The 14811-nt window shown below is 46.3% G+C and overlaps 1 protein-coding gene across 1 annotated transcript in view; it reads left to right on the top strand.

Moving 5' to 3' along the window:
- Positions 1-11513, top strand: part of LOC149473729 (uncharacterized) — a 379403-nt gene extending 367890 nt beyond the window's left edge. The window contains exon 2 of the mRNA XM_089670292.1: positions 10801-11513. Within this exon, the coding sequence (XP_089526418.1) occupies positions 10801-11243 (443 nt within the window). The 3' untranslated portion in view covers positions 11244-11513. The remainder of the gene's footprint in view (positions 1-10800) is intronic.
- The last annotated feature ends 3298 nt before the right edge of the window (positions 11514-14811 follow it).

Below are 14811 nucleotides of genomic sequence, written 5' to 3'. Positions count from 1 at the left end.
AATTTACGGTAATAGCCGGCAGTGCCAAGGAATGCCATCACTTGCTTCTTGGTCTGGGGAGTGGGCCAGTCATAAATGGCCTGAACCTTGGCTGGCTCAGGTTTCAGTGTCCCCCCCCCTACTCGGTGCCCGAGGTACTGTACCTCCGCCATTCCCAACTGGCACTTGTCTGGTCTCAGTGTCAGCCCGGCCCTACAGATGCGGTCTAGGATGGCCCCCACGTGGGCCAGGTGCTCCTCCCACGAGTCGCTAAAGATCGCTATGTCATCTAGGTAAGCGCACGCGAACTCTTGGCATCCCTCCAGTAGCTGGTCCACGACCCGCTGAAAGGTGGCGGGGGCGTTTTTCATGCCGAAGGGCATGACGAGGAATTCATACAGGCCGAACGGGGTAATGAAGGCGGAGCGCTCAACACCCTCTTTTGTGAGGGTGATTTGCCAGTAGCCCTTGCTGAGGTCTAGGGTGCTCACGTAGCGGGCCCCGGCCAGACGGTCCAGCAGGTCGTCTATGCGGGGCATGGGGTAGGCGTCACTGACAGTGTAGTCATTCAACCTCCGGTAATCCACGCAAAAGCGGGTGGTCCCATCCTTCTTTGGCACGAGCACCACCGGGGAGGCCCAAGGACTGCGGGAGGGTCGGATGATACCCAGCTGGAGCATCTCGGAGAGTTCTGCTCGGATGGCCACCTTCACAGATTCGGGGACTCTGTATGGGGCCTGCTGGATGGGTTTCTGACTGTGGGTCTCCACGTGGTGGAGGGCTAACCCGGTGCGACCTGGGGTGGCCGAGAAGGCGACGGCCCGGTCCGCTATCACGGCCCGCATCTGGGCCGTCTGGCGGGGGTTCAGCCGAGCCCCCGTTGGAATCTGATCTAGGGGAGTGGTGACTTTGGTGGCTTGCAGGAGATCGGGCAGGGCTCCCTCGTCTGCTCCGCCCGTGGAGGCGGGGCAGACAGCGAGCACGGGCAGAGCCCGGTCATGGTACTCTTTCAACATGTTGATGTGGACCGTGCGCTGTTGGCGGTTGCGGGCGTCGAGACCAATGACGTAACTAGTCTCGTCTATCTTGCGGAGGACCTTGTAGGGTCCTTCCCAGATGTGCTGGAGCTTATTCTGGGGGTTGGGGACGATCTTGAGCACCTGCTGCCCTTCAGTGAACGCGTGCCTTGCGGTCGTACCAGACCTTCTGACGTGTCTGGGCTGCCTGGAGGTGGCCGTGGGCCATGGTGGCCAGGCGGGTCAGCCTTTCCCGTAGCTCGAGAACGTAGGGAACGACGGGGGTACCCTTGTCCTCTATCTGCCTATCCCAATGTTCCCGAAGCAGGGATAGGGGACCGCGGACCTTCCGCCCGTACAGGAGTTCGAAGGGGGAGAACCCTGTTGACTCTTGCGGTACCTCCCGATATGCAAACAGCAGGTGTGGAAGGAGCTTCTCCCAGTCCGCCTCCCCATCAACGAAGGACCTCAGCATGCTCTTCAGTGTGCCATTGAAGCGCTCGCAGAGGCCATTGGTTTGGGGGTGATAGGGAGTGGTCCGGATCGCCCTTACCCCGCACGTGCGCCAGAGGGATTGGACCACCTCGGACATGAACTGGGTACCCTGGTCCGTCAGGATCTCGCTGGGGAAACCCACCCGGGAGAAAACGGTGACTAGGGCCTCGGCTACTTTGGGGGCGGAGATGCTGGACAGGGGGACAGCCTCGGGGTAGCGGGTAGCGTAGTCCACTACCGTGAGGATGTACCGCTTGCCGGCCTTACTGGGCCGGGCCAGGGGCCCCAGGATGTCTACAGCTACCCGCTGAAAGGGCTCATCAATGATGGGTAAGGGGCGGAGCGGTGCCTTGGGCTGGTCCCCTGGGCGTCCCCTCCTCTGACAGATGTCACAGGTCTGACAGAAGTGGGCTACGTCCTGGGTGATACCTGGCCAGTAGAAGGCTTGGGTCAGCCGCAGCCCCGTTTTCCTCTTACCCAGGTGGCCAGCTACTGGAATGTCGTGGGCTATCTGGAGTAGTGGGAACCGGAACCGTCTGGGCACTATCAGTTGTGTGGAGCTAGCAGAGGGTTGACCCGGGCGGCTTGGGCCTGCTGTGCGGTACAACAACCCCTGCTCCCACCAAAGCTGGCCCTCATCCCCCTCCTGCCGCCCTGCGGCGGCCTGGGTCCTAAACTTAGCCAAGGTGGGGTCTGTGGCTACCTCCCGCTTAAAGGTCTCCCGATCCCAGGTCAGGGGAAGGTCTGAGTCAGGTAGGGGTTCACTCACCAAGTCCATGCTGGGGAAAGGTCCAGTGGTGGCTTCGTCTGTAGGAGGACCTCGACCTGCTTGGCGCCGGGTCACCGCCCCGACGTACTGGCATCGTAGCTCCCCTAAGTCATTGCCGAGTAGGACATCCGCCGGGAGGCCGCCCATGACGCCGATCTGGCACTGTTGCTCCCCGAACCCATAGTCGAGGCGCACGGATGCCCTGGGGATGTGATGTCTGGCTCCTCCCGCCAGCTCGATGGCGAATCCAGGGCCGGGTTGGATGGCTTCCGGCCGGATCACTCGGGGATCAGCGATGGTCAGGAAGGCCCCCGTATCCCGAAAACCGGTGGCGGGATGTCCATCTACCCGCACGGCCTGCAGGTGGCGTTGTTTCTGGGTGGAGTATGTAGCCCCCGGGGGGTAGACACTGTAAACCCCCCAGGGTTGGTTGGCGTCTGGGGGGCTCATCCATTCGCTGGGAGGCAGGGGCAGTGGTTCTTCTGCGGGATGAAGTTCCAGGTAGTGAACCGGACGGGTAGAACGCCGGCTTTGAGAGGTGGGGCAGTTAGCTTGGAGGTGCCCTGGCTGGTTGCATCCATAGCAGCGGCGCTCCATGGGGGGCCCCGTGAACCGGGCTCTGGGGGGTGGCCCCGCGGGGTTGGCAGTGGTAGGTGGGCGGCCCGTTTTGGCAGAGGTGGCGGGGGCGGGGCCCTTGACGGCTCAGGGTTCTGCCGTTTCTATTGTGGCTTGATGGCCAGGATCTCATCAGCCAGGGCAGTGGCCTTTGCAAGGGTGGTAGGGGCTTTCTCTCTTACCCATCCGCGCACCTCCGCCGGGCATTGGTTGTAGAATTGCTCCTTTAAAAATGCTTGAATGATTTCTTCTGCGGTGCGGGCCTGTTCCCCCTCTAGCCACCTCCGACAGGACTGCGACATCTTGTGCGCATACATCCTATAGGACGGTTCTGCATGGCAGGGAAGGTCACGGAAGCGCGCCCGGTGCACTTCTGGGGTCACCGCATAATTGGGTCACTGTGGCTCCCTTGGCTCTCTCTTTCATGCGCCCTCCGGATAGCCTCTCGCTTGTCCTCTGCTGTGGCATCTGACCCCAGGAGGGCCATCTCTTCCTCCACCCGAGTAAGCCAGGGGCTCTTGGGCCCTGGATCCTTGCGTGCTGGGGAGGCTGGGGTTGATCTGCTTTTTCCTGGGGCGTCCTGGGGGTCCGCCTCCTCAATGGCAGTGATCAGATCCTCTTTGGCTAGGCCCCTCCAGGAAAGGGCCAGCTCCTCAGCCCTCTCCTGCAGACATGCCACAGTCCACTTCCTGTATTCGCTGGGCCGGGTCTGTTCCTGCATCCGCTGGCTTTCGCTGTCTGTCATCTCCTCAGTGTCCTGATCCCACCGCTGCCAACCAGTATGTGACAGAGGAAAGGCAGGACAGAACACACAGAGAGGATGACAGATTCACAAAGCTTTATTGAGACAAACAGATGGCAGTCCTTCAATACGTTGGGTGGCAGAGAGGTAGCAGGTACTCACAGAGAACAAGGGGTTCAGTCCAGGCAGGGGATAGATCCAGGCAGATTCACGGGGACAGCAGAAGATTCCTCCACAGTGCAGGGATTGCAGGCAACACAGACAGTCCAGGAGATGAGGAGGAGGACGGGGGATGAGAGGAGCTGGCGCTCAGCACAGCCGTCCCTCACACACACAGCCAGGAGAACACACAGGGGGGTTTCCTTGCTCTCTCTTAAGTATTGAGCTGGTAACCTGATACTTCCTGTCGGGTTACCATGGCAATGGGTCCTGTCCAGAGAGTTCAGGAATTTGGCATGAGGGGGAAGGGAGGAGGGGTCCAGAGTAATTTAATTAGGCCATTTGGCCTAGTGACACAGGGGACAATTGGAACAATACAGAGCAGGACTCTGAGGGCATGTGATACAAGGCATTAATAAGGGGATTAATAATTGGCAGGCTCCCATACCACGACAGCCCTTATTATTATAAAAAAAACTAAAAAATCCCAGTATCTTTCCCGCTATTTGTAGACGCTATAACTTTCACATAAACCAATTAATTTACACGTATTGGGATTTTTTTAGCAAAGACATGTCGCAGAATACATTTTGGCCGAAATTTATGACAAAATTTGTTTTTTATTTTTTTTTACTGGACATGTTTTATAGCAAAAAGTCCAAAATATTGTTTTTTTTCTCAAACTTGTCAGCCTTTTTATATAGCGCAAAAAATAAAAAACGCACAGGTGATCAAATACCACAGAAAGAAAGCTCAATTTGTGGAAAAAAGAATCATTATTCTGACTCAGATTGTTGTGATAGCGATTTATCCCTTGTGAGACCTCTCTGCCTAGCCTGTATAAGCAGATATAATCACTGTAGGCAATTCTTATCAGATAGCTGAACTCACCAATACTGTGTTCATCCAGAAGTTGCTTTATTCTGTACATGTGACAACAGGATACAGCAGAATGAATGGTTTCCAGTATTATGCGGTCAAAAGATGATACTTTCTGTAGCGTACTATGCAGAATACATGTGTCCCTGTTACATGTGGTCTGTTAGCTGCCTCCATGACACAGGAAGTGCTGAACTCAAGAAGAAGGGAAGAGCTTCATATACAAAGGAATCGTGTCATAGATCTCAGGGAGGTAATATAAAACAAATGCATTACCAAATAAGGCCGGATGGCAGCATAACTAACTATAGGAATGTCCATAGGAAATGGTACAAAGAATAAACTATATGAATTCTCATGTACATTAACATAAATATTAACTGTGTAACAGCATAATCATGTAAATTTAATTTGGGTGCAGTGTTGTATGACCGCGCAATTGTCAGTTAAAGTAACGCAGCGCCGTAACACAAACCGCTTCTGTAACCAGTTCCTGACCGCCCTATAGCAGAAATACTCCTACAGGGCGGCACAGGTGCGCAAAATCACACACACACATATATATATATACAGTGGGGATCGAAAGTTTGGGCACCCCAGCTAAAAATTTGTATTAATATGCATAAAGAAGCCAAGGAAAGATGGAAAAATCTCCAAAAGGCATCAAATTGCAGATTAGACATTCTTATAATATGTCAACAAAAGTTAGATTTTATTTCCATCATTTACACTTTCAAAATAACAGAAAACAAAAAAATGGCGTCTGCAAAAGTTTGGGCACCCTGCAGTGTTAATATCTTGTACTGCCCCCTTTGGCAAGTATCACAGCTTGTAAACACTTTTTGTAGCCAGCCAAGAGTCTTTCAATTCTTGTTGAGGTATCTTTGCCCATTCTTCCTTACAAAAGTCTTCCAGTTCTTTGAGATCTCTGGGCTGTCTGTCACGCACTGCTCTTTTAAGGTCTATCCATAGATTTTCAATTATGTTGAGGTCAGGAGATTGTGAAGGCCATGGCAAAACCTTCAGTTTACGCCTCTTGATGTAATCCCCCGTGGATTTCGAGGTGTGTTTAGGATCATTATCCATTTGTAGAAGCCATCCTCTCTTTAACTTCAGCTTTTTCACAGATGGCATCAAGTTACCATCCAAAATTTGCTGACATTTTATTGAATCCATTTTTCCTTCTACTCGTGAGATGTTCCCTGTGCCACTGGCTGAAACACAACCCCAAAGCATGATTGATCCAACCCCATGCTTAACAGCTGGACAGAGGTTCTTTTCATTAAATTCTGTGCCCATTCTTCTCCAAACGTACCTTTGCTCATTCCGGCCAAAAAGTTCAATTTTAACCTCATCGGTCCACAGAACTTGTTTCCAAAATGCATCAGGCTTGTCTATATGTTCATTTGCAAAGTTCAAACGATGATTTTTGTGGTGAGGACGTAGAAGAGGTTTTCTTCTGATGACTCTTCCATGAAGACCATATTTGTACAAGTATCTCTTTATAGTGGAATAGTGTACCACAACTCCAGTGTCTGCCAGATCTTTCTGGAGGGATCTTAGAGTCAAACGTGGGTTTTGAATTGTTTTTCTCACAATCCTGCGAGCTGTTCTGTCTGATATTTTTCTTGGTCTTCCAGATCTTGCTTTAACTTCCACTGTTCCTGATGACTGCCATTTCTTAATTACATTCCAAACAGAGGATATTGACATCTGAAAGCGCTTTGCTATCTTCTTATAGCCTTCTCCAGCTTTGTGAGCGTCAACTATTTTCAGTTTCAGTTTTCTAGACAACTGCTTAGAAGAACCCATTGTGCTGATTGTTGGGGCAAGGTCTGCAAACTTTTGCAGACGCCATTTTTTTGTTTTCTGTTATTTTGAAAGTGTAAATGATGGAAATAAAATCTAACTTTTGTTGACATATTATAAGAATGTCTAATCTGTAATTTGATGCCTTTTGGAGATTTTTCCATCTTTCCTTGGCTTCTTTATGCACACTAATACAAATTTTTAGCTGGGGTGTCCAAACTTTCGATCCCCACTGTATATATAGATATATATATATACATGATTTGTGCTCCCGTGGTTTTCACGCCCCTCCCAGAAGGTGTCAGATTGCCCATCAGTACACCAGTCATCACATTTAACCCCTTGACTGCCAGGAACACGCTCATGCACAATAAACCTCCATTGCTAGTATAGTGTTTGAATGGATCAATATCTTTGATCAGTTCAGCACTATATCAGCATTCACATTAGTATAGTGTCCCCAGTGTTAGCGGGATCAGCCTCAGCACCTGCATTTAGCCCCTACGCTTACCCCCCCTTCACCTCCAGCAAGTGCAGTGTCAGTAGGTCCCTGTCACTTGATACATTGCACACAAAACTGCAGTGTTCACAGAATCAGGCCTGATCTCTGTTAGCACTTGTCGGTAAATTGTGAGGACTCTCATATGCAGCAGAGTGCCAGTACTAGTGCCGCACTACTTTTTGGTGAACTGGCGAGCACCAGCGGTCTAGTACATCTTGGTCTTTCACATATCTCTTAGATTGTAAGCTCTCAGGATAAAGGCCCTCCTAACCCTCTTGTATTGAACTGTATTGTTGCTGTATTGTCTTCCGTTATACTGTAAAATGCTGAGCAAACTGTTGGCGCTATATAAATCCTGTATAATAATAATACCAGCACTGCGGTATGACTTGGTGACGTGAAGTATTGTCCCACAGCCACCAAGAATTCGCACACAGTCCCATAGAGCTCCTAGTATCCTTTCCGGATGTGCTTGCAAATCCCAATTGACAGCCTACAAATTCTGCAGCACCTGTACTTCCCCCGTTCACTGCCCAACCTGGAATTCAGGTGGAAATAGCAAATTTAACTACTCCCCTTGATTTTTAGAGCTGTTTTTCATGGAATATCTGTATGCGTTGATTGTGGATCAAAGCAATTTGTATGCACAACAATTTATCGCCACCAACCCAAATTCAAACCTTGCCAGGCCAGTCGCATGGAAACTCATTACAGTTTCCAAATTTACATTTTTTTGGGCCTAACCCTCAACATTGGATTACACACAGTCTCTTGATACTTCTCTGAGGCAATGGCCTGGAACGATCACCTCTTCTTGAGGCCAGAAGACATTCTTCCAGTGCAAAAGCTGTGTAAATTCCATTATCTATACCATAGTTTGTGGACGCTATAACTTTCACACACCACAATAAATATACTCTTACTGGGATTTGTTTAACCAAAAACATGTAGCAGAATACATTTTGGCATAAATTTATGACAAAATTTTTGTTTTTTGGGATATTTTTTATGAGAAAGAACAGACAAGGGCGCACTCTCATCGTGCATTACCATGGTAAGACACGTATTTATTGAAAAATTAAGATATATACTCACAAACCAGTGTGATTAAAAGCAGTATATGTGGTCCACAAACACAGTCACAGTGCATCTGTGTCTAATGATGCGTAAGAGCTGACGCGTTTCGGGAGCTAAACCCCCTTCCTCAGAGCTGAAGATGCTCCTACTGGCCACAAGCCTATATACTGATGGAATATCAGAAGGAGGGTGGATAAAGCCCTCCCACCCAGCTTTAGGGAAGTGACCCTGATGGTGGGTGTACCACTGTAGACTGACCATATGAAGATATTTTTTATGACCGAAATGAGAAAATATTGTTTTTTTTTTAAAAAAAAAATTTTCTTCAAAAATGTTTTTTTGTTTATAGCGCCAAAAATAAAAAGTGCACAGGTGATCAAATACCACCAAAAGAAAGCTCCATTTGTGTGAAAAAAAGGACATAAATTTCATTTATGTACCAGATTGCATGACCGTTAAACTAGCGCAGCGCTGTATAGCAAAAAAATGGCATAAATTGCAGTATCTATACCATAGTTTGTAGACGCTATAACTTTCACACAAAGCAATCAATATACACTTATTGGGATTTATTTTACCAAAAACATGTAGCAGAATACATTTTGGCCTAAATTTATAACTAACTTTGAGTTTACTATATATTTTTTATAGCTGAAAGTAAAAAAATATTGTTTTTCTTCAAAATTTTTGGTCTTCTTTTGTTTATAGCGTGAAAAATAAAAAGCGCACAGGTGATCAAATACCTCCGAAAGAAAGCTCTATTTGTGTGAAAAAAAGGACGTAAATTTTGTTTGGGTGCAGCATTGCATGACTGCGCAATTATCAGTTGAAGTAGTGCAGCGCCGAGTAGCAAAAAGAGGCCTGGTCAGGAAGGGGGGTAAATCCTCAGGAAGGCAAGTACTTAAAGAGAACCTGTCACCTCATATACAGTATGCTAACACATAGGGGGCCTGGCATCCCTTTCAGGGGGTTGATGGCACAATCTCACCTGTTCTATTTTACCATAAAACTGAGTAATATAAAGTGTCTGTGTACACTAACATTTACTGTAGTGTATGCTTCTACTAAACATATAGGTTTAATAAACCATTGTGCTAATATCGTATGACATGAATAAAATTTAGACTAACACTGTTTATCCTCCAGGGTCTCTGCTTTCAGAAAACATACAGTATAAGGTGTTGGGGGTTTTAACTAAACTTTAGGTCTAGAATGTGCATTTTACCCCTCCCCCTTACATCAGATGTCATGAGCCCCCTTCCCCACCATCACAAGTCAAGATTCCCCCACCCTTCCTTACATCACAGTGTACCCCTTTACCTTGTGCTGCTGCCCGGAAGAAGCTGGGGCAGAGCTGGGAAGCAGAAAGTGCAGGATCTGGAGGAGGACCAGAAAATCTCTCTGCTGCCGACTGCTAAGATGGGGGGAAGGGGGAACCAGAGACAAGCTTTTCCATTGCTGCACGAAGCAGTGCAGGATCTGGTGAAGGAGTTCTGTTCTGTCTGCTGCCAATTGCTGAGAAAAGGTAGGGGCAGAGGTGAGGATAGTGACAAAACTGCAGGAAGGGTGCGAAAACCACATGAAATGGCCTGGTGGGCCGGATTTTGCCCCCGGGCCTTGTGTTTGACACATGTGACATAGACAGACAGGTATATGTGAACCCAGTTTTTCTCAGGATAAATTCTTTCTGCTTTTATTGATCCTCTGACAGGGTCAATAAAAGAGGATTTTCAATGTTCACATTTAGGACTCATTCACACGGGCAAATGCTTATTTGCTGGCAGAGCTAGTAGAAGATCCTTTGTAAAATACTGGCCTAAAATACTTGCATTTAGACGCATTCATACGTAAATCTGCAGATCTGTGTGGTCCCGGAAAAAGCCGTGTCCTACTTTTTTGTGCACAGCTAAATGCTGCACACATTTTTGCATGCGGGGCTCATTCACATGGGTATATTTTCTGTATGAACAAAAAGGTCCTTGCTGGCATATCTAGAAGATCTTGCATAAAATACGTGCCCAAAGTACTTGCATTTATGTATGTACATGCGTAAAATCTTCAGATCTTTGGGAGTAATCTCTGCAGCTGTGTCCTACTTTTTTGTTCCTGACCAAGGGCTCATTCACACTAGAATGCAGTGCTGGAGAGCCGCGGTCCCTTGCGACTTCCCGCATGGCATTCCAATCGCAATGCCCTTGCAATCTGCTGAGCGGGTCAGTTAAAAGTTAACGATGTCCAAAGAGCCGGTCAGAAATGCATTGCATTTGCCCACACTGGCCCATGTCAATTCGCATGGTACTTTCTGCCAGTGCAGGCAAATGTGTTTCAAAAAGTAGTGCATGCACTAATTTTGGTGTGGCATGGTACAATTTCAGCCCATTCGAATGAATGGGCTTGAAGTCGCACTGCACAGAGCTGCAGATGAATTGCACAGCACTTTCCTGAGCAATTCAGCTCAGGCATACTGTGAACTGGCACAAAATGCAGTACATATTTACTATAGTTCTGAGTTTTGATGCGCACAAAACTATACACTGTACAGATCTAAACCGGGTGTTTTTCACTTCCTGTGTGAATTAGCCCTGACTCAAGGACTGTTCATGGAATGGCCAGACAAGTCAACCCTTCAAATCTGATACAATCTGGGGGCTTGTACCTGTTTATTGATGAATATTAGGAAAAAATGTCATTCAAACAAAAATTTCACTTTTATTTTTCTGCTGTTCTAATTATTTTCTCATATTGTGTATTCTTCCAGGTTGGACAACATGGTCTACAAAAAAGCAACATCCCTTTGTAAACCAACATTTTCAACAGAATTCAATGAAAAGAATAAGACCATTGTGGGACAACAACCAGGATGACATCCAACAGAAGAAGTTTCAGAGATTTGACCCCAATGCAGCCTGGCTCCCAAAATTGGGACTTAGCATGAAGGACAAGGCTGACATTGAAGATGGAAAGACTGTCTCTGCACGTGTTGCCCAGGCTGCGGTCACTATACTGAGAAATCAGTTTAAAGAAAAGGAAGGTCATCCGTGTATAAGATCTGTTGGCATACATGTCACGCCGGTGTTAAAGCCCACTATACAGTTACACTACGACTGGCATGTCGGACATGTTTTTGTAACTGCCTGTAATGGCAAAACGGTGGCGATGGCCAGCGGCGGACTGACAACTCATGGGGCCCCCGGGCAATAGGGAATCATGGGGCCCCTGTGTCCTTGCCCAAACTCAAAAAAGTCTATGAGAAAGGTACCAGGGGCATCTCATAGGGCCCCCTACTGACCTTGGGCCCTCTGGCAGCGCCCGCGTTTCAAGATGGTCAGTCCGCCCCTGGCGATGGCAGACAGTGATCTTCTTATTGATTATAGATCATCACTTAGTTTCCAGCAGATGAAAAACAGCTATTCGTCTCTTCTGAATGACCCACTAAACTGCATTCAATATCAAAATGTGCAGCAGCAGGAAGCTACTGGTAAAAGCTGTGTGATGTACTCAACCGCCAATATGTTTGAGATGTTGACCCCTGAAGGCAATCCAGAGTGTACCTACAACAAACAACTCTTAAGACCTCATTTCATCAAGTGTCTTGAAAATGGGAAATTTACAGAATTTCCCAAAGTGCATAAACCTTCATCACCACCAAATTTCAAGTTCCAAAATTCCAGCTTTTGAGCATACAAGCATGGACTCATGGCATACAGAGTCAATCAACTACCTGCTTAGTAGGCTGGACCTGTATTGTGCCTGCCAGATTATCGATAGACAGGCTCCGGTGATGGAGTGCAAGACTGTACATTACGGCATTAAGGCATACAGAGTCAATCAGCTACTTGCTTAGTAGGCTGGACCTGTATTATGCCCGCCAGATTATCGATAGACAGGCTCCAGTGATGGTCATGAGGATATAGAGCATAGCGGAATACCTACTACAGTTATGACCTCTTGGAGGTATCTAGGTTGCCTCTCACTAGTTGCTCTCCTCTCTTGTGGTGGAACTATACCTGTGGATCCATATTCCATGTATATCTATACCTATAGGGACTGTTCTTATAAGCCGGATATTTAGTCTTGTCATTTTCACTTTTATCAGCACAGCCACAGAGGGTCTCCATCTGCATGGGATAGGGGGACTGCAGGCCCTTGGTGCCCTGGCCCTTTTCCCCAAAAACAAGGTGTTTGCCTTGGGCAGCATTTTTCAGGAGAATGGCACCACCGCCCACATGCTCTAAACATCAGGGAGAGAGAGGGGGTACAGTATGTACCTCTTACATATTTACATGACAGGGGGCTTCCAGATTCCAAGGGGGCTTATCCCTACCTCTTTCCTGGCCTGCCAGGCTGCATACATAAATTAGAGTCTGGTATGGATTTTGGGGGTAGGGAGGACATCATGCTATTTTTTTAGGGACTGACCAGAGAGGGATTACTTTGACACAGTTGGCCAGCTTAAACATGTCTTGCAATGCATGTGAACTAAAAATCCCTGTTTTTATGCAAAATTTGCATTCAGAAATTTTGAAGTGTCATCTGAAACTGGAAGTGACATTCTACACATAGCTCCCAAGTTCATTCTATTTAGGGGAGATCAGCAAATGCATATTCACTAGTCTCCCTCCCTTCCACCCAGCGACATCTACAGGTGGTACAGTGGAGCCTTGGAAGCATGGTGGAGGGGAAATGGGGGTGCACTTCTAGGGTCACAGACAGCAATCAGGTGGTTTTACAGACATCGGATAACTTTGATTAGAAACCAACAGTTGGCATGTAGAGTTTATACACACCACAAGCAACTGTTGGAGATTGTGTAAAACTCCTTGCTTCCATTGTTGTATGGCATACAGCAGTAAAAAGATTAATTAATTTGTTTAAAAGCATAAAAACTCCAATAAAATAATACCAATGTATTTTTTTAGTTTGTTTGTTTTCTTTTTTAATATTGTTTCTCTGCCCAGCCTTCATTAACAGGTTCCGGCCTATAGCTGAATGGGGGCCTGCAAAACCCCTCGCCATATGGCGTCCTTTCGGACATGCACAGTTTGCATGCCGCAGAGCCGTGCAGCTGCGTGATCTGTCACCGGTCGTGTACCTCAGACACGGCCGATGACAGATCTGAGTACCGGCCCTGTTGCTGGTACCATGTGACCTGCTGTGACCAATCACAGCAGGTCACAACACAGTTGTATACAATGGATGGCTTCATTCATGCCATCCATTGTATACTAGTGTGTCCAGCTGTGAATGGTCACAGCAATCACATGCACAAGCTGGGTCAATCAGAGCCCAGCTGTGTCATGTGATTAGCTGTGGCCAAATCACAGCTAAGCACAAAAAAAAAAAACCCTGAATGAATTGATGTAATTCAAGTAAATGCTTGCTATAAGCAAATTGTGTAAAAAAAAAAATATTGATCACTTCCCCAAAGTAGTAAAATGTTATTATGGTAACATTGTACTACTTTGGTCATAGTGAAATATGAAAAAAAAATCTTAAAAAAAAGAAAAAATGTAATAAAAAATTAAAAACAATAACAAAAATTAAAAAAAAAATTTTTTATACTGTCACCAGTTAGTGTCCCTGATCACCACCAGGCCAGTTATATGATGACACTGTACTGCACTGGTGACAGTATGTAAAAAAAAATAGTGAAAATAATTTTTTTAATTTTTTTATTTTATGAAAAATTATGTCTAAAAAAAAAATACAACTTCCAAAAACTTGTCATGCCTGTTATGAAATACGTCGGACTGTCTACTTTGCAAAAATGGATCATTTGGGGGATATCTGTACTTTTCTGACATTCTTGGACCTCAAGAAATTAGACTGGCTGTCATGATTGATCAATATTCTGATATATACCATAGTTTGTGAACTCTATAACTTTCCTACAAACTAAAAAATACATCCTAATTTGGGTTATTTTCACCAAAGAAATGTAGCAGAATACATTTTGGCCTAAATTTATGAAGAACAATTATTTATTTGCAAACTTTTATAACAGAAACAAAGAAAAACGTGTTTTTTTTTTCAAAATTTCGGTCTTTTCTTGTTAATCATTACCCGCCCGGCCTATAGCCATTTGGCAGCTGCAAAAATGCTCTAGCTTTCCGGGGTGTACGCCATTTGGCATCCTCCTGCACATGCGCGGTTGCAGAGCCGCGCAGCAGCAGCGCGGTCTGTCACTGGCCGTGTACCTCGGACACGGCCGATGACAGATCTGAGTACCGGCCCCATTGCTGGGACCATGTGACCTGCTGTGACCAATCACAGCAGGTCACATGACAGTTGTATACAATGGATGGGTTCATTCATGCCATCCATTGTATACTAGTGCCTAGCTGTGAATGGTCACAGCAGGTCACATGCACATGTCATATGATTAGCTGTGGCCAAATCACAGCTAAGCACAAAAAAAAAAAAAAACCTGAATGAATCAATGTCATTCAGGTAAATGCTTGCTTATAGCAAAGTAATTCTTTGCTATAAGCAAATTGTGTAGAATAAAAAAAATACTGATCACTTCCCCAAAGTAGTTCAATGTTACTATGGTAATATTGTACTACTTTGGTCATAGTAAAATATGAAAAAAAAATCTTAAAAATTTTTAAAAAAAAATGTAATAAAAAATTAAAAATAATAAAAAAAAATATATATATTTTTTTTCATACTGTCACCAGTAAGTGTCCCTGTTCACCGCCATGCCAGTTATATGATGACGCTGTACTGCACTGGTGACAGTATGTAAAAAAAAAAAATAGTGAAAATT

This window comes from Staurois parvus, unplaced genomic scaffold, assembly GCF_062004578.1.
Source record: "Staurois parvus isolate SC_StPar_1 unplaced genomic scaffold, SC_StPar_1.0 ptg000011l, whole genome shotgun sequence".
In the NCBI taxonomy this organism is placed as follows: domain Eukaryota; kingdom Metazoa; phylum Chordata; class Amphibia; order Anura; family Ranidae; genus Staurois; species Staurois parvus.
The sequence above is the reverse complement of the archived record's forward strand: the minus strand, read 5'-3'. Positions and strand labels throughout refer to the sequence as shown.